Here is a 25045-nt window from a genome sequence, read left to right as displayed (position 1 = left end):
TTTAATCCACTAAGAGTGGAGTATCTTTGGAATGAATGGAGTGTCATTTTAATGGATGTTAAGTGTGGGGAAGGACCCAGTGAAGGAGGCTGGAGAATATTCACTTATTTAGCTTAATGTTTTCAACAGCTTAAAAAAAAACCCCTTTGAGTGGCCCTTGTGATTCCATGGCAGTTTGCCCAGACTCGAGGGAGCCAGTGTTGGGAATGAAAACTAGATTCACTTTGAAAATTTAGAAAAAAAAGTGACTAAACAAGTTATAAGAATGTGCTTGATGGCTTGTGTCCTCTGAGAGCAAGTGAGGTACTGCAGCAGGCTTGATTTCCAAATCCCCTCTCTGCTCACCCCTTCAGCTTTTCAGCCTCTGACCCTGTGCCTGGCCAGCTTAGACCCAGGACCTGAATCCTGCCCTGCCCCAGGGCTGAGCCCCTGCTGTGCTGACAGCCTGTGACAACTTGCTGATGGGAAACGTAGTTGAAATCCAGCATATGAAACTGCTCTTGGGTTGATTCAACAAACCACCATCTCCTTCAGTTTAGGGATGGGTTATGATACACCCTCAATCCCTTATCCAAAACCCTTGGAACCAGATGTGTTTCAGAATTAATGATTTTTTTTGGTTTCAGAGAGCTTCTGGGACATATACCATATATGATGTAACGTCTCTGGGGGAGTTTGGGACAGCACCCTGTAATTAAATAGGTTAATATTTCTGCATTAACATGTATGAATATTCACACAAATGGAACACAAACGAGGTTGTAAATAGCCTCAGGTCAGTTCAGGTTGTGTTTTGCTGCCAGATGGGTTATGAGAAAACCTTTGGTTTTCAGAGCTTTTTGGATGCGGGCCTCGTGGGTGAGGGATTGTGCACCTCTGATGGTCACTATTTTCTGTGTTTACTCTGTGCCAGACACTCCCATGTACTGTGTTTTGTAGTGCTCACAGCAGAGCTGGGAGAAAGGTATTTTATTATCCTTTCTTCTTTCTCTTTCTCCCTCTCTCTTTCTTTCCCCTGCCCGCTCCCTCCTTCCTCTGTCTCCGTCTCTCATTCTTTCTTTCTTTTTACAGATAAGGAAACTGAGGTTTAGTGAGGCTGAGTGACTTGCTTGAGATCAAGAGGAGGGGCTCGGATCCCTGGTCTGGGCACTTACTGTGCTGTGAAAAGTTTCTGATTTGCTTGTTTGAAAGTCTAAACTATAAGTTGGCCCGCAGAATCTTATGTCACATTTCATGGTAGCTGAAAGACAGGACAGCACTAACAGCGCCATTAGAGGTAATCATCCTTTATAACATTGTTTCTTGATAAAATGCCTCTTAGTTCACCCAGCAGGGCAGGGAGCAGGGTCGGGGCACTGGGCTTGTCTGTAGCTGATCGTTATGACTCCTTCTCCAAGCCTGGCAGGGGCAGTGGGTCAGGGCACTCTTCCAGGGCTGATGGGAGTGTGGGCGGGACGTGGGTAAAATGCAGGGCAGAGAGGGGAAGGTTTGGGTGTTTGGTGTGATAGAAGAGGTCGGGGAAGGGGAAATGGGCTGAGATTCCGACACTACTTGGTCAGGGCCCAGCTCCGGACTCTTGTTCCCATAGCAGTTGCCATGGGCGCTGCAGGAGGAGGTATCGGAGAGGCGGTGAGTTCTTTGGGTCTGTTAGGGTTGCTGCTTGGCGATGTTTTGTCTTTATGAATGTTAGGTCAAAGCAGTCCCTCTAGGTGGGCAGTCGGACAAAGGCCTCCCCTCTGGAGAGATGCACACGGTCTGCTGGACACACTTACTTAGTGGGCTGTGCCTTTGTGCAAAGAAAAAGGTGTTCCTTCTCCTCAGAGTCCCTGGGCTGGCTGGGTTTCAGCCTCTCTGCCCCCTGGCCCAGTGCCTTCATGCAGTGTACAGACTTCATACCTGAATGTGGCAGCTTGGCATTAGTAGAGATCTGCCTGAAAAGCACTTTGTCCATGTTAGAATCCTAGGAATTGTTTTATGATGATCCAGAGAATAGATGTGACTACCATTTGACAGATGCGAGTGCCGTGGCCCTGGGTGCTGCTTAAGAGTTTGTGACTCCTGGCTCCCTGGCTTCCTGGTCAGGGCTATTTTCTGCCCACTCCCTCCTCCCGAATGGAAGATGCAGCTTTGGGATTACAGCATCTGTTTTCCCCAGTGTTTCATCTTTCGCTACTCTTTCATTATTGTATTAAAAATGGTAGAGCGATATTGATTATTATTTGGAGGAAGTGTCAATTGTTGGCTTTGACCAACCTCATAGCTCTCACTCCTGTAGATTGGGTTACAGTGGGCTCATTGGTGTACCACTGAGTGGGGAAATGCAGTTATGTTAAAAGAAAACGTCAAAAATTAGAAGGTCTGCAAAAATATATTAATCTACCGATCCCTTTGTTACAGTGTCTTCATTTACAGGACCCTCATTTAAAATTCCATGTAATTTGTTAAACTTTTACTTCATGTAATGTAAGGGTCCAGGAGTCTTAGCCAAAGTCAATTTTTTTTACGGGAAGTATCTGGATATACATTAACCTTTTAGAATTGTAACTGGTTAGTTACACCGTAAAAGCTAGCAATGTGTGACCTAATTGATTGCTTGCTAAATCCAGAGAACATGAGGAAAATTAATTTTAGGTTGAGAAAGTATTTCCTAAAAGAGAAGGAGGCAGAGAGGTCAGCTTATGTGCTGGGACTTTTCACATACATTATTTCATTTACTCCCTAAATTGATTCTATGGGGAAGATATAATTGTTTGTTTTGTAGACTGGGATACATCTGAGTTGTTAGTTGGGTCTTACAGTAAGTTTTATGTAATATTTAAAAGACATACCCCATCTGATTCCAGATTCCTACAGAAAGTCACATATGAAGTAGAATTTGGAAAAAAAGAAATCAACAAAAGTGCAGAGAGAACAAATGAGTTGATTAGTAAGATAAAGCCAAGAGGAGTTAGTACACAGACATTCTGCTTGCATAAAATGCAAAAAATAATAAAATGCCCTGTCCCATTATTAAACTTTGGATGCACATTTGTTTGTCTATTAGGCAATGCCCTGTCCCATTATTAAACTTTGGATGCACATTTGTTTGAGTGTCTATTAGGCAATGCAAAGAGAGAAATGGTTAGTTGATATTACCCATAAATTTTCAAGAAGACATTTACTAATGTGAAACAGTTTTTTTCCATGGCCCTGAGCCCCCAAAAACGTTTTCCCTGGTACCTCATAATGGGACAGTGAATGATACTGAGAAAGCTATCTCCTCAGCTCTTTGTGGTTTCTAGACTAATAGACTCTGACTTGTGACATCCTTTATTGTAAACCAGGTACAGATTTATAAAGTCATTTAAAAAAATAGATATGGGAAGAAGTTCTCTGGTGATTTGCCTTAAATCAGCAACAAATGTAAAAGATCCTGTTATCTTGGTCAGTTATCAAATTGTAATATGAGGATAACACCTACTCTTACCTTTCTTTTCGTTAATTAATTTTTAAAAAAGTGGTCCTCAGACTTTCCTGTCAAGAAACCCTGTGATATTTGATCATATCTCATGGTTACTTTTCCCTCAGTTATGTGTACATTTCTGCTCTGAAAGTCAGTAATTCTTAACATAAGCTTTCTTTCTGGGTTTTGTTCTTTCTTCCTTTCCTGGAAATAGCTTCCAGATGGGAATTTTTTTTTTTTTTTTTCCAAACCTCAAGTCTTTATGTTTTACTATTTTTTTGACCTATTATCTTTTTTTCTAAGTTTCATTTTTGGCTTAGGTACTCTGCTTTTAGAATTTTATTACTCTGTGATATATACTGAAAATGCTTGGCAACTGTTGTGAGGCTGCACAATAATTTTGCTAATGATGCCGTGCCCTGGACTTCTTTGGCACTCCCAGTTCTTTGAGGAATAATCTTCCTTCATTATATTCCTTCTTTCTTACCCCTTTAGGTTTATTTAGAAGATAGCAAGAACTGCATGGTTGCTCAGTTTAATTCCTGTATCACCTCTACTGAAAAAATAGTGAAAAGACAAACTTGCTTGATATTTTTTTGAATGAAAGTGGATTTGTATAATATTCAATTAGGCTTTTTTTTTCTCATTATTCTTTTGTAGTTTTCTAAATTAAGCCACATGCCTTTCACCCATATAATGTCATGGCCCAAGGTAGTGTTTCTGTCCATAAGGTCTTTTCCTTGGGAGTGCTGGTTTTGGGTATGCCAGAGTTTCTGTACCTACGTGTTCTCTTCCTTGATACTTAAGGATTTGTTGATAAAATGCTTTCAATTGTTTGTTTTATGAGACATTCACTTGGTCCTTGAGATTAAGATGATTGTTCTCAAGAGTAACTTGGTTCCCTAGTATCCTTCTGCTTCTTGTTTTCTCGTCATCATTTCTGTAAATAAGGGAGTCTGGTAGGTTTTCCTGTAGAGTTTTATTTTCCATGAGATTTATTTGAGGCATTGTATTTGCCTTCAATTTTTGTCCCAAGTTATGTAAAATTTTACATTTAAAAAATGTGAAATCTGGGGACTAAGTAGAAGGGAAAGAATGATTCTACTAAATTTTAATAGATTTGTAGAGTTGCCGTGAGGATTAAATGAGCTAAGGGTGTTCAGTGAATACTGTTGGAGGCTCTTGCTTTTCCTGTTGTGATTATTATACTTGTTATTTTCTGCCTTCATTCCCATCCTCCTTTTCCCCTTTGCATCGTTGTTCTTGATGTGCTGCAGGCTGTTGAGTGAGACAGCAGCTACCTCTCTTGGTCCAAGTTACCAGGTCTGGCTGAATGGACTCCCACCCAAGGTTCCGGCTGCTATGTTGGTTGGCACATGCCTGATGCTCACACAATGTGACATTCTGGTTGGGTTTCACAATGTAGGGAGTAAGGGGAGAAGCAGGACAGCAAGGAAGTATATAAACTAAGGCGACAGGGGGCTTTCTGGAGCCAAGGACAGTTTCTCATAGGTAGGATTACTGAGACAAAAATATTAATCAAAACGAATTAGTGTAAAAACATTAATCAAAACAATTAGTGCCACTCACTCTATTTTTCAGCCCTTCCTTTTAGTCTGGGTGTGAAATATTAGCATTCAGGTTGATGATGGACTCGCGTAAGCCTCATTTACTACTGGGAACATTCACCCGAGTCAGCTTTTTAAAATCTGTTGAGTACTTTCTCAACTCCGAGATGCTCCTTGTGCTTTGTTTACCATATTCTCTTATGACCTTTTTCTGCTGATGGGGATGGAGCAGGGGAAGGTGCTGGTTGAAAGCACTCAAATAAGCTTACCGTGTATGGACGGCTGTATGGGCACAGATGTTTGGAGTCAGCTGATAATTTTAAATAATCTCTGTCTCATTGTATTAAATACATTTGCCCATGTTTAGTGTTTGCCTAACTTTAATCTGAAATACCATGTGAAAAGTTTGGTGTATAAGAAGCATTGCAGTAACAAGGAGAGTAGCTTAATGGTTTTTGCCTGCTTCCTATGCCAGCTGCTGTTTAACTGTTTTAATATTATTTATTTACGCAAACACCCATATGTGTGTATATGTGTTTGTACACACATATATGTGTATATACATATGGACACACACACATGAATTTATTTAATTCTCAAAACAGCATTATGAAAGTGGCACTTCTGTTATTATTCGCATTTTACAGTGAGGAAACCAAGGCACAGAGAGGATAAGTAATTTACCCAACATAGCACAGGTAGTGAGTGGCAGAGCTAGAATCTAAACCCAAGTAGCTGTGCCACAGTCTAAATCACTACTCTGTAGTACTTCTCAGTGCTTAGTCCTTAACACCAAACAAATGATAATCATAGTAAAGAAGTCCAAAATTATCTTACTACAAGAAAATCTAAGAACAATATACAGTTGACCTTTGGACAGTGCTGGTTTGAACTGTGTGGGGCTAGTTATACATGGATATTTCTAATAGAAAATACTGCAGTGCTACACGACTGGATGGTTGGTTGAATCCCCAGATGCAGAGGAACCATGGACATGGCAGGGCAGCTGTAAATTATACTTGGATTAACCCCTACCTTTTTCAGGGGTCAACTGTAATTTAAAAAATGGAACCTTGTTTGTGTTTCATAGCATATATGGGCCTTTGTTTGGGATTTGGCTGTTTCTGTTTGTTAAGTAGAGAGTTTAGTTGTCTGGATGTTTATGTGACAAACATCTTTGTGACTCCCTGCATTTCGTCCTGCATTAGTGAGCATGCAGCAAGTGTGTCCACTAGATTTACTGTTCCTCACCTGGGAACCTGTATCAGCTAATCCCCAAAAGTCTGTGAGTGGCCTTTCACAGTGGCCCTGCAGGTAACTTTGTGGTCCAGGAATTTATTTCAACCACCAAACTCACTGTTGTGACTCATCATGTAAGGCTTTTATCTTTCCTTATTAGGTATTGGAAATTAAAGAAACTAACTTGGAAATGTTTTCCACACAAGAACTCATTAAATGAGACTGATATCTTGGTGCTGGAGAAAAAGAAACAGGATTTCATGGACCATTTTACGTCACTGCCTTGAAGGATGCTTGACACATAGGGACTGAATACCTGTATAAAGGATTAACAAGTAGAATACCTTAGGTTTAGGATGTAGGAAGATGTGTAGGGAGTATTTGATTTTGACTTTTTTAGAAGGTAAATTCTGCTAAGATGTAGAGAGTGGCACTATTTGGGCTTGCCTAGGAACTCGAGGACTAATTCCCACATTTACGGAACAAAGATGGAAAGAAGGAACCTTAGTAATTTTTAAATTTGGTGATTGGATTGATTATACTTACTTCAGTAGGCCATTAAATTGTCATAACCACCAGGTAAATTGTGGATTAAATACTGTAAATATTATTTGTAAATATTTTAGTATCATTCATCTCCATTCCTCTTATCAAGAATAATTGATTATTATAATTGACACAATTATTATCGTTTGAATGAGAGCAGAAAGATCCTCCCACTCTAATGATGTGATAGAAAAGAGCAAGGAAATACATTTTTGAGATACACTGTTTTGAATGTTAGGGGATATTAAATATTCCTGGATCAGAATCCACGGAGCACAACATTAATACTTACTTTGCTTTAAAGTTTGAAGTCAGTAACAGTTACGTTAATTTTTAACTTCTGCTATCTCAGAAACATAAAGGTTTAAAGGAAATAAAGGAAAGAACATGTTATTACATTTCTTGCTTTCTTTCATCACTTAGTATCTTTTTGTGATACATTAGAGATATTTCACAACGTTGGTAAAATATTTTGTACGAGCTTCCATGACTTCCAGTGGCTTAATCAGACTGGCTGTACGTGAGCTTCTAAACCAAGTGTTTTAGGCAGAAGTTTGCAATTTTATGAATATGCTGGAAAACCTTACCTTTCTTAGCTTGAGAAGTTTCTATCCTCCTTAGGTAGCCACAGTCAGTTTCACTGGGTTTTGTAGGGAAATATCGACATCCGGCTGAGAAGTTCTTTCTAGTCCAAAGGAAAGTACTGAGTAATTATTTCTGTATTTCAGCATGTTACTATTATGGGAATTGCCTTCTGTGTTTTAAAGCATATTTGCAGTTCTGTGAGGCCCTGAGCATTTGGGTTATAGGAACATCTACATCGGGTGTTTTTTCTTTCATTATTAATGATATACTTAATACAGTTATAGATTTTTTTCTTTAATAAATATGAACTGAGTTTCTGTGTTTATTTTAGCATACATTTTCAGAGATAAAATTCATTTGAATTTTAAAAGAAGTTTTAAGGCAGTTTAGTATTTTCAATACACACAGTCAGTCGGCACTGAGGTCCCCAAATAGCAGCTGTAATTTGGCTGGATTGAATTACTAAGTGTAAAGTAAAATTTCACATTTGAAGATTAAGTAAAAAGTAATTTTATACTATAACTATAAAATTTCATTACATATGAAGTTACTGTATTGTATTGTAAATATTGAATTCCAATTCCAAATTGGGCCCAATCATGAAGAGAATAATTAACTGACAGTTACATCTGATGTTACAGATACTACTGTACAAAGTGTGGTTTGACTTTAACATATTCCGCAAGATTGTATTTTGGAATTAGAGATTGCAAGAGACAGGTCTTTCCTGCACCCTACTGCCATGTGCAACCAGTGCCCAGCTCATGGTAATAAGACCATTTTAGGAGTCTTCCTAAGGATAAATTGAAGAGAGCAGAACTTGTAGTTAGAAGTGAAAGAGTACATATGTATTTATCATTGCTACTGCAGTCATAGCACTAGAGTTGCCACGAAAGGCAAAAAATGAATAAACTTACGTGGCCAAGGGAAAGTGGAGACAAGGTCGCTGTGTGTGGCTGAGGCATCACGTGTTGGAGGATGATGGTAGAGTGGTGACTGCTGAGGGGACCAGAGCAGGGGGTGGCAGCCAGAGGCCTCCTGAAGCACCTCCCAGACTTGGAAAGCACCCTGACTTAAGAGTCACCAGCACAGTCTGAGGTTGGGTCAGGGCAAGTGGAACAAGTTTGGAGCTAAAAACTGTAAACTGTGTACTTTGACTCCCAGATCTTTCCCCTTCATCCCCTCCTGCACAGGAGAACAGAGATTTATACATTCTCTGGACAAATTGAACTCTGCCTTGGGATCCCTGTCCCAGGGGGGATGGTGAGGGTCTGGTCTGACAGCAGGAAAATGAAGGGACATCAGAATTCCTGAAGCTCACCCCAGCCCCAATCAGAGGATGCTTTTCTTGGGAGTATAGTATAGTCACAGCATGGAATTTGATGACCTACTTTGAGCTCAGCAGTTGGCAGGTGACACCCAAGCTCATAGAACTTGAGTATTTGACTGCCTCATTTTGAAATGTGAGGGGCAGCCAGGAGTCAGATGTTGGGGGAAAGCCTCTGTCATTAAGGCCACACCCAAACAACAGGAAAAAGGAACTTAGGGGAAACAGAGAAAAACGGTACATAATATTATATCTATCAGAGATGTGGGAAAATAATTGCATCTTTGAAACAAGAAAATGCTATAAAAAATCAGATTCAGAGAATAAGAGATCATCTTGGAAATGAAAAGTATGATATCAGAAACTGAGAGATTGAATATAAGAGAGTTAAGTTCTTATTCACTATAATAAACATTCTGTAAATAATGTCTGACAATCAGAAAAGAGCAGTGTAAACTTAGTATTTAGAAATGTATAAATGAATGTCAGAATAGATAACAGATAGATGAAAGGGGGCAGCCTCTTGAAAGCAAGACTGAAGCAGGACTACTGCATTTTGTTGTAGTCCTATCTGATTTAAAAAACGATGTGCTTTTATTACTTTGGTAAAAATTGATAAATACGTAATGAGAGATTTACTTTGGAAATCATTTTGTTGAAAAAATTTATTGACAAGATAGAAGATGCGACACAATATTACTCTTTGGCAATCCCGGAAGTAGTATGGTCCCCTAAATTTTTTTAGTCACTGTCTTTTCTCAGCACCTGATTTCTTGCTGCCGTTAGGTATGGTTATCCTAACATTTTCTATAGCTTCTGCCAGGCCTGACAAGCTTCGTGGCTTTCGAAATCATTTATCGTGCATGTGAATTGCAAATATCCAGATTATTTTGAGACAAGCTTCTCACATTGCAACCACATACTTCCCATGTTGCTAGTGTTTATGGGAAGATTTTCTGTTAGACATTGCACAGGTTGTGGTTGTAATGGAACACAAATGTAAGGAATGGGACTTTTTTTTTTAAAGTAATTCCTTTATTTTTAATTTATTTATTTATTCATTTTTGGCTGTGTTGGGTCCTCGTTTCTGTGCGAGGGCTTTCTCTAGTTGCGGCAAGCAGGGGCCACTCCTCATCGTGGTGCGCGGGCCTCTCACTATCGCGGCCTCTCTTGTTGCGGAGCACAGGCTCCAGACGCGCAGGCTCAGTAGTTGTGGCTCACGGGCCCAGTTGCTCCGCGGCACGTGGGATCTTCCCAGACCAGGGCTCGAACCCGTGTCCCCCGCACTGGCAGGCAGACTCTCAACCACTGCGCCACCAGGGAAGCCCCCGAACTTTTTAAATAAACACTAAGAGCATGCAGACCTTCAAGCTGAAATGGTCTCTTTGCAGCATTTTCTGACTTAGAAATCATTTTTAGAGGTAAGTGGCTTCCTTCGGCTCTTCCCTCTCCCTTGTAACCATGGATGGCTGTTGTGGTAACATGGACATTTACAGAATTTTAGAGCTGGAAGATGCCTTATGGGACCATCTAGTCCACTTCTGTTGCCTGATAATTGACAAAATTCATTCAAGGATGGCGGGGGAGATGACTTTCCCAGGATTACACCACGGCCCCAGACTCAGTGTTCTTTCTGCTTCTCTGGGCTACCTGGACTTCAGGGAAATGTTTTACTCACTTTCCTTCAAATCTCATTTCGTTGTTGTTGGTTGTCTGATGGATTTGTGTCTGAAAAGAGACAGATTTCCAGGAAATATTCTGGTGGGCGGGTGGGGTGTGTGGACTTCTTGAAGGATTTTAGGTTTATATTTACTGTGTTAGGGGGTTTTGTTAATTTCCTGAAAGAGATGTGACATGTGCTTGTGGATTAAAGCAGGCAGATCTTGGGCTTGAAGTCTTCAGTTTTAGCATAAACAGGGAGAGGGTGAGAGAGAGGGGAAACAGGAGAAGGAACAACAGAGCAGGGGCGCAAGGACCGTTCTTTCCCATTATTTTCCTTTTGGTGGGGGAGACTGAGAAGTAATTTGTGTGAAAGAAAAGCTGTGGTGTTTAGTCTTCCAGAGCAATCTTTACAGTGCAGCTGGGACCTTCTGGCTGCCATCAAGGTTCATGCAAAATTGGACTTTTGCACCTTCTCTGAACCTTTTTCCACTGACCCAGCCCTTAGATGTTGTTCACGGGCCTTCTGACTCCATCCAGGCCTGCCCTCTTCCAGAGCTCCCTTTTTTTATTGGAGTGCTGTGGGTATTAATGGTTGGCTGATTAAAGCAACTCATGGTAAGTGTGTTAATGATTACTCTGTTACTTCTTCTGGAGGGTATGTGCATATTCTCACAGAGCTGTTATAGAAATAAGATGAGGTGAACCTTCAATTGGTAGGTTGTAACTATGGAAACACCTGGTAGAAGTTGGAGTGTGATATGTTTTGTAATCCTACCTGCCTAGTGTCCTTACTTTGCAAACCCCAGGGGCTTAGTGGCTCAAAGATGAGTCTTTCTGGAAGAAAGTTGGAGAAGTTTCATCATTATCAAGAGTACATTGAAATGGTGCTCAACATCACTAATTATCAGGGAAATGCAGATCAAAACCACAGTAAGATATCTCAAACCTGTTAGAATGGCTGTTATCATAAAGACAAGAAATAATAACTGTTGGTGATGAGGTGGAGAAAAGAGAACCCTTGTGCACTGTTGGTGGGAATGTAAATTGATGCAGCCACTATGGAAAACAGTATGGAGGTTCCCCCCAAAATTAAAAACAGAACTGCCATATGATCTAGCAATTCCACTGGGAATATATCCAAAGGAAATGAAATCAGTATCTCCAAGAGATATCTGCACCCCCATGTTCTTTGTAGCATTTTTGACAATAGCCAAGACACAGAAACAACCTAAATGTCTACTGACACATAAATAAAGAAGATGGGATATATATATATATATATGAATATTATTCAGCCATAAAAACGAAGGAAATCCTGTCATTTGTGACAACATGGGTAAACCTTGAGGGCATTATGTGAAGTGAAATAAGTCAGACAGAGGGGGACAAATACTGTGTGATCTCACTTATATGTGGAATCTAAAAAAAAAAGAAAGAAAAAAACCCCCATCTGAACTCAAAGATACAGAGAACAGATTGGTGATTACAGGGGCAGGGTGTTGGGGGTGGGGTAGATGGATGAAGGTGGTCAAAAGCTACAAAAATAAATTCTGGAGATTTAACGCACAGTATGGTGACTCTAGTTAAAAATACTGTATTGTGTATTTGAAAGTTGATAAGAGAGTAGATCTTGAAATTCTTATCACAAGAAAAAAATTGTAAGGTGTGTGTGGTGATGGATGGTAACTAAACTTTTTATTGTGGTAATCATTTTGTAGTACATACATATATCAATTATTTGTGCTGTACACTTAAAACTAATGTAATGTTATATGTCGATTATATCTCAAAAGAAAGAATATGTCAAGGATATCTGTTAGCTGAACCGTACAGTAACTATTAAACTTGTGAACGTCCCTTGAGAATTTCTTCTTTAAAAGTTGTTTTATACTAAAACTACTGAAATACATATTTTTATTTATTATAAAAAATAACTTCTTAATTTAATAATTCTGTTTATTTTAAATCATCTTTCCTTTAGAAGCGTTTTATTCATTTTCCCAGTGAGTAAAAATAAGTTCAATGCATTAAAAACAGAATATAAGTGTTCCTCGATTCATCAAATGTTTATATCTTATGATGAGGGTATAGATTAGGGTTTTTATTCTTTATCATCACATCCCTTCCTTTTTTGCCCATGGACACCCTTTGGTAGTTTGGTGAATCTAGACAAATTTTTTTTTTTAAGTTTTAAATTTTTTTTAATTTTGGGAATTTTTTTTTATTGAAGTATAGTTTTTTTTCTTTTTAAAGCACATATGGGCTTCACGTTATATTTCTTTTTTTAAAAAATTAATTAATTAATTATTGGCTGCGTTGGGTCTTCATTGCTGTGCGCGGGCTTTTTCTAGGATTGCCGCGAGCGGGGGCTACTCTTTGTGGTGCGCGGGCTTCTCACTGCGGTGGCTTCTCTTGTTGGGGAGCACGGGCTCTAGGCCCGTGGGCTTCAGTAGTTGCCGCACGTGGGCTCAGTAGTTGTGGCTCGCGGGCTCTAGAGTGCAGGCTCAGTAGTTGTGGTGCACTGGGCTTGTTGCTCCCCGGCATGTGGGATCTTTCCGGACCAGGGCTCGAACCCGTGTCCCCTGCGTTGGCAGGTGGATTCTTAACCACTGCACCACCAGGGAAGTCCCTATTGGAATATAGTTGCTTTACAATGTTGTGTTAGTTTCAGGTGTACAGCAAAGTAAATCAGTTATACATATACATATATCCACTCTTTTTTAGATTCTTTTCCCATATAGGCCGTTACAGAGTCTTCAGAGGAGTTCCCTGTGCTATACAGTAGGTCCTTATTAGTTATCTATTTTATATATAATAGTGTGTATATATCAATCCCAATCTCCCAGTTTATTCCCTCCCTTATTTACCCCCTGGTAACCATAAGTTTGTTTTCTACATCTGTGACTCTGTTTCTGTTTTGTAAATAAGTTCATTTGTACAATTTTTTTAGATTCCACATATAAGCGATATGATATGATACTTGTGTTAAGAGTAATTTTACAGAGACGACAACTTGAAGTGGAAATAACTCTTTGTTGCGTGGCCCCTCCCCAGGCCAGGCACTGTACTGGGCATGGTCAACAAAACTGCTGAACACTCAGTGTTGGTGGCCGGCCTCTGCAGTGTGTAGACTAGTAGAAGAAACAGACACCAAACTGCAGAATATACAAAGAGTTGTTTCATAGCTTAGGGGATAAATGTCCTGCAGTGCTGTGATAGTGCATCATGAGGGGGCTTCACGGGGCCTGGACTGGGCTCTAGTGGTGAGGGAAGGCCTCCTTAAGGAAGCCAGATTTAAGTCGACACTCGGGTGTTGGCTGAGGGTGGAGCTTGGCCCACGGAAAACCTGGATGAGGGCAGTGATTGGGAATGAAGTGAGAAGAGGGCTGTGCGTTGAGGTTGGCAAAAAGATGCAGTTTGTATTTCACTCGGTAGTGTTTTTACTCCTGATTGAAGAGGCAGAGTTTACCTTTTAGCTTGACAGCATGTATTATTTAGTGTATTAATGGCTAGATCTCTAAAAGCCTTAGAGATTAGTTTAGAGTATATAGGTTGAAAAATTGTAAAATTTATGAGAACAAGCTCTCTTGCAAGAGCTGGACACTTAAGAACATTTTTTATCGTTTAATTCCTAAACATTATTCCTCACCCACGTTTTCATTTGGCACAAATGTAAGAACAAACTCAGGAGAACTGAGGAAGCGCTAGGCTCCTCTGTGTTTGTAGAAATGCATATGCCTTCCTTACCTGGCTATTCCTAAGTAGGTAAGTGTTGTCGCACGTCTGGATTTTAAGGCGACAGGCTCCACAGCCTGGCAGAGGCTCAGATGGAGTAGAAGGGGATTGGGCTGTGTCACGGGGCAGGAATGCAACCATTCTGGTCAGGCCAGTTGGGGAGGGACTCCTATCCCCACGATTCCCACACTGTTTGGCCCGGTTTTAAAATTTGACTCCAGCAAAGCACACTCTCCAGCCACATATCTTTGTGACTTCAGAAAGCATGCACGGTTGGTTTGTGAACCTGAACTACCTTTGGAGGACGTGCTGAGCCAGCAAGAAATGGAAGTGACAACCATGTCTACACATGGGGACGGCAAAGGGTCACAGGCAGGTAAAGAAGACTCACTTAGAATGTTATGGTTCCTTAAACTTTTGTGCATTGGTCGTAGAAAGGAAACCTCGGAATGACTCAGTGAGCCAAGAATTAGTGTGAAAATTACTGAGCAACAGATTCTAAATAATTTTGTCCTATGGGTGACCTTGGAATTTTTTAAAAAACATTTTCTTGTAAAAATATTATGAAAGAGGTTAGTTCCGTATAAAGAATCTTACAATGTGAGTCATTAGCGATATTTTGGAAATAGGATTTGCTCTGCTTGCTAGTTGTAGATCTTCCGGAACAGGACAGAGCCACTGTCAGCTTTCGAGCCTAATACCTGGCCTGGCACTTCATGCATGCTTGTGGATTGTGAATGGATTGGAGCCCATATCTAATGACACTCTGAACATTATTCCATCACTGCTCTGTGATGCCAGAAGATTTGTCCCAAAGTGTTTGTTGTATGGAAATCATATGGGGATAGAAATCATCTTGCCCTCCCCCCCCAGACTATAAATGGGTTAATCAGTTGTAACGGTGGTGCTGTTCCAAACCTCCTAGGCAGAGTAATGAGTTGGCATTGGTGGCCCTTCTGCGTTCATTTGTCCATTTCTGTCTCGGTTTGTTCCCTCACTCACTTGTTATTTATTGCATGTCTGCTGGTGTCGAATTCCGGGATAGACTATTGGGAAACAGAGACAAATAAAGCAAGACCTCTGCTTAGCAGCTTTTGAACAAGCGATTCAGTGCCGGGTGTTAGGGGGTGTAATAGTGGCAAGTACTAGGTGCCGTGGGATCACGGATTAGGAGGGATTCATTTCTGGAGTTTTATTCTTCCCTGGAGAGTCAAGGGATGTTTCCCAGAGGAGGAACCTGCGAGATGGCAGAGGAGAGTGTGGAAGGGAGGGATTCCAGGCCGAGGGGAAAGTGTGTGTCAGGGAAAAGTCATGCTGGGCGAATTGCTTGGTGAGATGCCGCTTCCGCTTCCGTATTTATAAATTAGCCTCCTCTATCGCTGCCCATCGCCTCAGCAGTGGCCAGCGTGCAGCTCCGCAACCCACCTCTTTACAGACTCTTTCCTCTGCCTGGAATACCTCCCCTAGCTCTTGGCTAGCCCCGTCTACTATAATTGGGCATCGGATTAAATTGCACCTCTTCTGAGTTGTCTGCCCTGACTACCAATGTGAAGTAGATTCGTCCTGTTATTCCTACCATCCGTCCTGTTGCTTGCTTCAGCACACTTGTTACCATGCTAATTGCTTTGTTTAATTTGTTGCTAAGAGGTCGCCAGACTGTGATCTCCGTCAGGGCAGGGACCAGGATTTTCACCTGTGTGCCCATAGTGCTTTGCACAACGCCTGACCTGTAGGGATGATAGATCCTTGCAGATGAATGAATGGATGAATGAATGAATGAAAAGGCCTCACTTGAAAACCAATGATATTTGTAATGGACTTCCTATTCCAGTTTATTCCTTGAAGTTGGAGGTAATTCTTAACTAGGCACTTAGGATCTCAGCGAAGAATTTCATTCAAGACCTTTGGGTGTTTGTTACCTTGAGGTAAAAGAAAGCGGGAGTTTACTCTGGATCTTGGAGTGACTTGAAAAATCTAAGGATTCTTTAAATTGAATATACAGGGATGAGAGACATTCTACTCAGAATACTTAAGCTGTAAACAAAAGAGAAATTCATGAATTTAAAGAAAATTGAATCAAATGTGTCATTAAATCAAGTCATACTTTATAGTCATTTTATAAAATTATTTAGTACACTACATTTTTATTTGTACTGCTTTGTTCTCTGATATGTCCTGATAATTTTGATGATTTATTCTTATCTGTGCTCTGAAACCCTATTTTTATAATTAATATCATTATCATTTTTTAAGCCCCTTATATAAATCAGTGATGTTCTCATACTGATAATTATTCTTTTTATTTAATACAGTATTCATATAACGTTCTCCATCTGTGGACTCAATTTAATTGCCATTTTCCTCCACTTTTTCTGTCAGTTTTTATTGCTCATAAAATGGCTTCATTTCTGGTTCATCTTACCCACATTCGTATTTTTCTTATACATGTCACATATAGCACAAGATATTTTCCATAACATATTGTCAGCAGATTATTTTCATCGTGTTGAAAGATTATACAATAAAATTTATTTTGTAAATTCTATAGTGATGGCAGGTGGAAACTGTTAGGTGAAATGGCATGTTGAATGAAAGGAAAATCCAAAAGCTGATTGCTCAAATGATTATGATTGTTTTTCCCATTTGGTCTTCTCCAAATGAGAATTCCCTGTGTAGATCTGTTAATCCCAAGGGATGGCAGACAGGGCTTCTCAGCTTTAGCCAGGGGATGGGGTGGTTGGCACTTCCTGATATGTTTCTTTCTTTTTTTTTTTTAATTTATTTTTTATACAGCAGGTTCTTATTAGTTATCTATTTTATACATATTAGTGCATACATGTCAATCCCAATCTCCCAGTTCATCCCACTACCCCCCCCCCCGCCCCCGCTTTCCCCCCTTGGTGTCCATATGTTTGTTCTCTACATCTGTGTCTCTATTTCTGCCCTGCAAACTGGTTCATCTTACCATTTTTCTAGATTCCACATATATGCGTTAATATACGATATTTGTTTTTCTCTTTCTGACTTACTTCACTCTGTATGACAGTCTCTCGGTCCATCCACGTCTCTACAAATGACCCAATTTCGTTCCTTTTTTTATACATGTACCACATCTTCTTTATCCATTCGTCTGTCAATGGGCATTTAGGTTGCTTCCATGACCTGGCTATTGTAAATAGTGCTGCAGTGAACATTGGGGTGCATGTGTCTTTTTGAATTATGGTTTTCTCTGGGTATATGCCCAATAGTGGGATTGCTGGGTCATATGGTAGTTCTATTTTTAGTTTTTTAAGGAACCTCCATACTGTTCTCCATAGTGGCTGTATCAATTTACATTCCCACCAACAGGGAAAGAGGGTTCCCTTTTCTCCACACCCTCTCCAGCATTTGTTGTTTGTAGATTTTCTGATGGTGCCCGTTCTGACAGGTGTGAGGTGACACCTCATTGTAGTTTTGATTTGCATTTCTCTAATAATTAGTGATGTTGATCAGCTTTTCATGTACCTCTTGGCCATCTGTATGTCTTCTTTGGAGAAATGTCTATCTAGGTCTTCTGCCCATTTTTGGATTGGGTTGCTTGTTTTTTTAATATTGAGCTGCATGAGCTGTTTATATATTTTGGAGATTAATCCTTTGTCCGTTGATTTGTTTGCAAATATTTTCTCCCATTCTGAGGGTTGTCTTTTTGTTTTGTTTATAGTTTCCTTTGCTCTGCAAAAGCTTCTAAGTTTCATTAGGTCCCATTTGCTTATTTTTGTTTTTATTTCCATTTCTCTAGGAGGTGGGTCAAAAAGAATCTTGCTGTGATTTATGTCATACAGAGTTCTACCTATGTTTTCCTCTAAGAGTTTTGTAGTGTCTGGCCTTACATTTAGGTGTTTAATCCATTTTGAGTTTATTTTTGTGTATGGTGTTAGGGAGTGTTCTAATTTCATTCTTTTACATGTAGCTGTCCAGTTTTCCCAGCACCACTTACTGAAGAGACTGTCTTTTCTCCATTGTATATCCTTGCCTCCTTTGTCATAGATTAGTTGACCATAGGTGCGTGAGTTTATCTCTGGGCTTTCTATCCTGTTCCATTGATCTATATTTCTGTTTTTGTGCCAGTACCATATTGTCTTGATTACTGTAGCTTTGTAGTATAATCTGAAGTCAGGGAGTCTGATTCCTCCAGCTCCGTTTTTTTCCCTCAAGACTGCTTTGGCTATTCGGGGTCTTTTGTGTCTCCATACAAATTTTAAGATTTTTTGTTCTAGTTCTGTAAAAAATGCCACTGGTAATTTGCTAGGGATTGCATTGAAACTGTAGATTGCTTTGGGTAGTATAGTCATTTTCACAATCCTGATATGTTTCTATTTGTGATATCTCTTGCTCTTGGCTTCTGATTCCAGCCTTTTGTTCCCTTCTTGGAGAAACGGGGAAAAATACACGTACCTACTCTTTTGAGGGTAAGATTTTGGTTATCTTTATTTGTGAAGGCAACTTTTAATTTACCTGCTTGTTTCATTCATTCATCCAATAAATGTTTATTGCCCACCTACTCCATACCAGGCCCTATGCTAGTCACTAGCACTAAAAAATATTTTATTATGACCAACATTTAAATTATTTTCGAGTAAAGTGTTTTAAGGAGAGGACAGTGTGAAAGAAGTCTCATGTCAGCAGAGAAATATTTTGTGTACTGTCTGGTAAATTTTTTGTTTTTTCAGAATTGCTGCTGGCTAGGAGATGATGATGGCTTCCACTTCTGACAGCACTGCTAATGTTGGCTTTCTGTGCTTGCGCCCTTTGTGCTGCGGAGGCGGGAGGCGTTTGGAGAGTCTTAATTTCACCGGAACGCTGCACCTGTTGCTGGCTAGTCTTGCATGTGAAATCCAGAACCTAGAGTCATTTGCTTTCATTTCCCTTTCCTGCCCCCTCTTTCCGGCGTGGAGGGGCTCAGTTTAGTAACTCATATGAAAAGTAACCACCTTGTTCCTTCGGGGCTATGGTTTTAATGCCCTTGGGAGTGGAAGTGTCAGGGCCTTTTGTCATTCTGTTGTGGAAAGACATATCAGGCCTCAAGATCCTGCCGCTTGTGTTTGTGCCAGAGGTTGGGACTGGGGTGGGGTGCAGCTGCTATGGCTACTTGATACCTGGAAGCTGATTGCTGTTGAGGAACATGTACTTCCTCTTGCTTTCATATGGTTTTTGGCTATGACTTTGAGGAAGAGAGGAAGTATTATATAGTATTGCTTACTCTCAGAAAAATAACTTTGAAACCTCTGGGCTTCACGTTGGTTCAGGCAGTGGTGTTGACAGACAGCAAGCTGCTTCTAGAAGGCCCACAATGGGATGGGAGGAAAGACTTTGGGGCAGGGAGTTGGTTCAGAGGTTCAGAACACCCACGGCATGAATATGGTGTTTTACTTGGTGTCATGAAACCTTAGTTACCTCATTTTTCAAACAGGACTTGAGGTATCAACACAGCTTAACTTGTAAGACTTTTGAAAATAAATGTGAAAGAACTTTAAAGTTCAGAGGTCCCTAAAATTGGTCAGTTTTTACTGACCAAATTACATACTGTTGTTCCAGTAGAAACACTGGTAGTTCCAGCCCTCTACTGGAACTTGGCAACCTCTGGGAAGTCATTTTTAGTGCAGTATTCCTAATTTAAAACCAAGTTTGTTCTATTGGCTCTGTTTATAAGTCTTTTATAGATAGAGAGATTTACTCATGGATGTTCTCTGGAGGAGAAAGATTTTATGGAAAGTGGAGCTTTGTGTGAAATGGTACATAAATGGTCCCAACCTGCAAACTGTGGAATAGCTTGCTTACCATCAGGGAAGGCCCTGGAATAAGGGCCTGGCTTTCTTCTCCTCTTCTTTCTGGATCACCGTCGTTTTCACTTTTGTACCTTCTGGTATTGTTTCCAAGTTCCACCCTCCCATCTTCCTCCCTGTTCTCTGTCATTTCTTAGAATATGTTAATAACAGGCTGTTTGTGCATTTCTTGCCTTTGTCGTGTTCAGTCCCCCCTTGTTTGGTAGCCGCTGCCCTCTCCTTCCCCCTTTTGCAGGCCCCGGCCTATCTCAGGGGCTGATCCCCGAGGCAGTGACAGCGAACACCACACACACCCTCTGCAGCACTGGGGTTGCCTCACTCTGCTGGCCTGGGAACGGGTTCTTGTCTGCACTGCATGGAACAGAGTAGGCGCTCAGTAAACCAGTTAGCTGACTGGCTCCTACAGACCCAGAGCCCAGGAATCTTGTTCCTAAGTTGCATGGCTCATAAATTCTTGACCGATAACCCTTACTCGCATTCTCTGTTCCTCACCTGGTTATTGCTTGGAAACTGTTTCATCCTAGAAACCCTGGAACTGAAATACTCGAGGTCAGCTCCTTGGCATTGGTTCTGCCTTGTTATTGCCTGGATCCTTCATTTTCTCCCCATTCCCAGTCCTCAGCTGTCACAAGTAGATGATTATGTCTCATTGCCATGGCCAGAGATATGACACACGGGAGTGGGGTGGGTGTGCCCGTTAGTAGGCAGGACTATCTTTGTGTGGTTTCAGCTGCAGGCTGAATATACAGATGACTCACGCCAGTTAATACCCATATCTAATGAGTGGCCAACATCTTCAGATTCGCATAAGGGCCTAAGAGCTCCACAGGAAACATTGAATTGAGATTGTCACTGCAGGCGACCAAGGAACAAAGTGTTATGGATGGCACATCTGGATTCATAGGCTGTTGTGCCCTATGGGACTCTTAGGTCACTTCTCCCACTAGATGTTTTTACTGCTAACAGCAAAGAATAGTCCCCATGTTTCTTTTCTTCACACCTTCCCATGAAGCTTGAGTGTTCTGGAACCTTCTAGGAACTAGAGAAGTTTCCCTCACAATGGCAGCAGGTGCACTTCAAGAAAACTCACTGGCTGATCTTTGCTCCACAGCCCTGCAGCTTGCCAATGAGATTGCCTCTACTTTTATAGCACTTCCATTTCCAAATTAATCCTTCTTTTACATTCCCAAAAGCACCCTTCTCACTTGGTCACAGCTCTCTAGTCCCTTTCTGCAATGCTGCGGTCTGCCTCAGAACTGCTATTTTTTAATCTAATTAATTAATTTATTTTTGGCTGCGCTGGGTTTTTGTTGCTGCGCGTGGGCCTTCTCTAGCTGCAGGGAGCAGGGGCTACTCTTCATTGTGGTGCGTGGGCTTCTCATTGCGGTGGCTTCTCTTTGTTGCGGAGCACGGGCTCTAGGTGCATGGGCTTCAGTAGTTGTGGCACGCGGGCTTAGTAGTTGTGGCTCATGAGCTCTAGAGCGCAGGCTCAGTAGTTGTGGCACGTGGGCTTAGTTGCTCCGCAGCATGTGGGATCTTCCCGGACCAGGGCCTGAACCCGTGTCCCCTGCACTGGCAGGCAGATTCTTAACCACTGTGCCACCAGGGAAGTCCCCAGAACTGCTATTTTTGATTTTGGTTGGATCATAGACCGTGACACCTCCTTTCTGCATCAGGCGGGCTTGTTGTGTAGGCTCTTTGGGTGTGAGAGACGCCCAGGGTTCCTCTCACTCTCCTGGTCTTCCACATCAGCTCGTGTCTCTTCTTTCAGTAAATGCTCATTAAGTCCTTACAATGTTCCAGGCTCCATGCTAAAGGATGACAATACAAAGGTAAATGAGAAATGACAACACTTATTTTTCACCTGATTGATAAAAACAGAACATTTAGAAAATTCAGGAAAATTACTCCCTTTCTCTTTCCTTTTTGTAATGTTTTTAAAGTTCTCTTTCTTTGTAAAGCATTTGAGTTTTATTCGTCACTTTTGATGTCTCCTTAAACAACGATTCCTGCTCCCTGAAGAACCATGGTGATAACCTTCCTTCCTTCTGCTAGAGTGAAGTGTTTGCTACCTGAGTGGCTGTCCCAGGGACCCCTGTCTTAAGCAGTAGGCACTGCAGGGTTCCAGGGCCCTGGCAGATTGGATCCTGGCTTTTACAGAGCAGTGGCATCACTCAGCATCCGTGCAGTGTTGGCCTGTTCTACCACGATTGCTGTCCGCCACCGGATACCTCACCTCTGTCCTTTCCAGGCAGTTGTCACTTCTTTTTTTTCTTTTAAAGAGCTTCACTTTTTAAAAAAAATTTATTTTTGTCTGTGTTGGGTCTTCGTTTCTGTGCGAGGGCTTTCTCTAGTTGCGGCGAGCGGGGGCCACTCTTCATCGCGGTGCGTGGGCCTCTCACTATCGCGGCCTCTCTTGTTGCGGAGCACAGGCTCCAGACGCGCAGGCTCAGTAGTTGTGGCTCACGGGCGCAGTTGCTCCGCGGCATGTGGGATCTTCCCAGACCAGGGCTCGAACCCGTGTCCCCTGCATTGGCAGGCAGATTCTCAACCACTGCGCCACCAGGAAAGCCCCAGTTGTCACTTCTGTTTGGAAGCAACACTGCCAGTGAGAAACCTGCCATGTGTGCACACGCATGCGCACACACACACACACACACTCACACACTCACACACTCTGTTGTGAGAGGAGGGCCACCCTGGGAGGGAACCCTCCTCCCCTCTCTTGGTGTAGGAAGAGCACGGGTATACCTACTACCTCTCTCTACCCACCTCATTATGGGATTTGGTGGTGGTGTTCTTTACCTCTTACTCTCACTGCTTTTGTGCACTTTTCCTGAGATAATTGTAAGAAAGGTTATAATTTTATCTTGAAATACAACGTCTAGGAACTTTTCTTTTAATTCATCATTCCAAGTAAGTGTCTTTGCACCTTAGAAAACAAAACTAAAATACTGAAAATATGATTTCTTTCCTCTTTCGTTGGCATGTTCCTTAATGTCTGCACTGGAGATCAGCCTTTGTGTGGTTGGGATAAATTCTAAACTCTTTGATGGTGGGGATTTTTGTGTAGCTCTCTCTAACATAATTTTGTTGGTTATAATGTCATTCAATTCCATTAGTATACTAATATGGAAACAAAGGCATGGTTTCAGATTTTATTTATATCTTTGTGCTTTGGAAAAACAATATCTCATGAGAAATCATTCAGCCCATTAAATACCATCTTTGATGTTACTTTTTTGGGTTTGCTTGTTTTTAGAAACGTTTTCCTGGCTTTCGCTCTTTGTAATTGCAACAGTAGCATAGCAAGTATTTTTAGACATGTGTTGTTAGAATCATGTGAAAAATCTTTTTCATGTCAACATGTTGGATTTTGTTAGTAATCTTTAACGTGATCAAGAACTAAGGTAGAATTTCTTAGCTAGAAAAGAATGAGTTAAAAAAAAAATCCCAATACGTTCTTTGATGATTGGAGAAGCTATATTCTATATTTTTACTTAGGTGAAAATATTCAAGAGACTGAACTAAATGGCAGCTTCTTGAGGATGGAGACTATGCCTTTTTCATTTTTGTATTCTTGGGTGTAGCACTGTTACAGTCAGAGGAGTTGGCTCAGTTGGTGGAGAGCCTTGTGAACTTCATGAAGAAGATTAGACTCCAACTTCCTTCTTTGCATGGGAAATCTTTAAGGATTTTGAAGCTAGAGAGTTGCAAGTACTTTAGAAAGACCAATCTGGAGGCTCCGTGGGAGGGTGAATTGGAGTAAAGAGAGCCTGGAGGCAGAGGCAACATTGGAGGTGAAAGAGGATGTGGTGTGAAGGTCGGTGGGAGATGCATGAGGCCACGGATTTCATAGGTACAGGTCTACACTCCCTCATTTGCAGTTGTAATAGCTAAAAAGAGCTCTAAAAACTGAAAGATGTTTTCTTTGTAATTCATTTGATAGTAAAACCCGAGCTTGACCTGAGCTCATTTGGTGGCAAAATTGGACCTGAAGTGTTGGCATGCTTTTACAATCTTTACTTATCCCACTCACCTCATAAAATACACATATTTACTGCAGAAGTATTAGTGTGTTTGATTAGGGGAAATTGCCCTGGATCCCGCTGTTTTTGTTTTAATGTAATGTATAGCCTATGTGCAGTGTAACTTTTCTCAAACCGGAAAAGTTCTGATTTGGCAACACATCTGGTCTAAGGGTTTTGGACAAGGGATTGTGAAACTATTTGACCTGTGTTTACAAGATAAGACTCACAGATTAGGTATGAAGAGCATTGTGGAGGAAATAAACATTTCTAGCCTGGAAGACTCAGTGGTTAATGATGAAACTACCTCATCAACATTAAAGAAAACAGGTCTTTTGGGGGGATCAGAAACATTCATTAGATAGTGAATGAAAGGATACATTTTTGAAGTGTTGCTTGTGTGCAGGATCTGGGATTGAATCATGAACCAGAAAAAGGGAACAATTGGAGAAATTTGAATAAAGATCTCTAGAGTAGTTCATTGTACTGCATCAGTGCTAATTTTTTGGTTTCAATAATGGTACTCTGGTTATGTAAGATGATAACATTTGGAGAAGCTGGGTGAAGGGAATATGAAAACTCTGTGTACTAGTTTTACAACTTTTTGGGTAAATCTAAAATTATTTCAAGTTTTTAAAAATGAGGAGAAAGTTGCTTGTCAAACCAAGAAATGGTATCTTCCATGCTCCCTTTAAGAAGAGAATATCTGTTAGCAGGAATATGGTTTTCTTAGAGATTTTGAACTCTAAAAATGCAAGTTGAGTAGACTTTCAAAGTCAGGTCTCTCCCCCCCTTCCCAATTTTTTTTAAGGCTGACTTTGTTTTTACAGAAGATTAATTGAAAACATTTTGATCCGAGAAAAAGTCTTGATCCTAGCTTATGTGCATACAGAAGAGTTACAAATGAAGCCAGTTGTGTCTGGACAGTTCATGGGAAGTGTTGTAACTTGTATTCCCTCATGTTTGGTTTCTCTGGTGTTGGAGGGTGTGGTTTATCTCTGGCTTTTGTCTGCTGCTCTGCAGGTTTAGGTGTAGGTTCAGTAGTTAGGACGGACAGTTGTAATAAGATGTTCAAAGCCCAGAGGGTTTGC

The 25045-nt window shown here is 40.9% G+C and overlaps 1 protein-coding gene across 10 annotated transcripts in view; it reads left to right on the top strand.

Moving 5' to 3' along the window:
• The window catches only part of UTRN (utrophin), a 499657-nt gene that overhangs the window by 30843 nt on the left and 443769 nt on the right, over window positions 1-25045 (top strand). The window contains exon 1 of one of the 10 annotated variants that reach the window (XM_082405401.1): window positions 14239-14480. The exons of the other annotated variants lie outside the window; for them this stretch is intronic. Within the exon in view, the coding sequence (XP_082261527.1) occupies window positions 14429-14480 (52 nt within the window). The 5' untranslated portion in view covers window positions 14239-14428. Of the gene's footprint in view, window positions 1-14238; window positions 14481-25045 lie in introns of those variants that run through there. 10 annotated transcript variants of the gene reach the window in all.

The sequence above is a fragment of the Balaenoptera borealis genome (genome assembly GCF_965194805.1).
Source record: "Balaenoptera borealis genome assembly, chromosome: 9".
In the NCBI taxonomy this organism is placed as follows: domain Eukaryota; kingdom Metazoa; phylum Chordata; class Mammalia; order Artiodactyla; family Balaenopteridae; genus Balaenoptera; species Balaenoptera borealis.
This window is presented reverse-complemented; position numbering and strand designations above follow the sequence as displayed.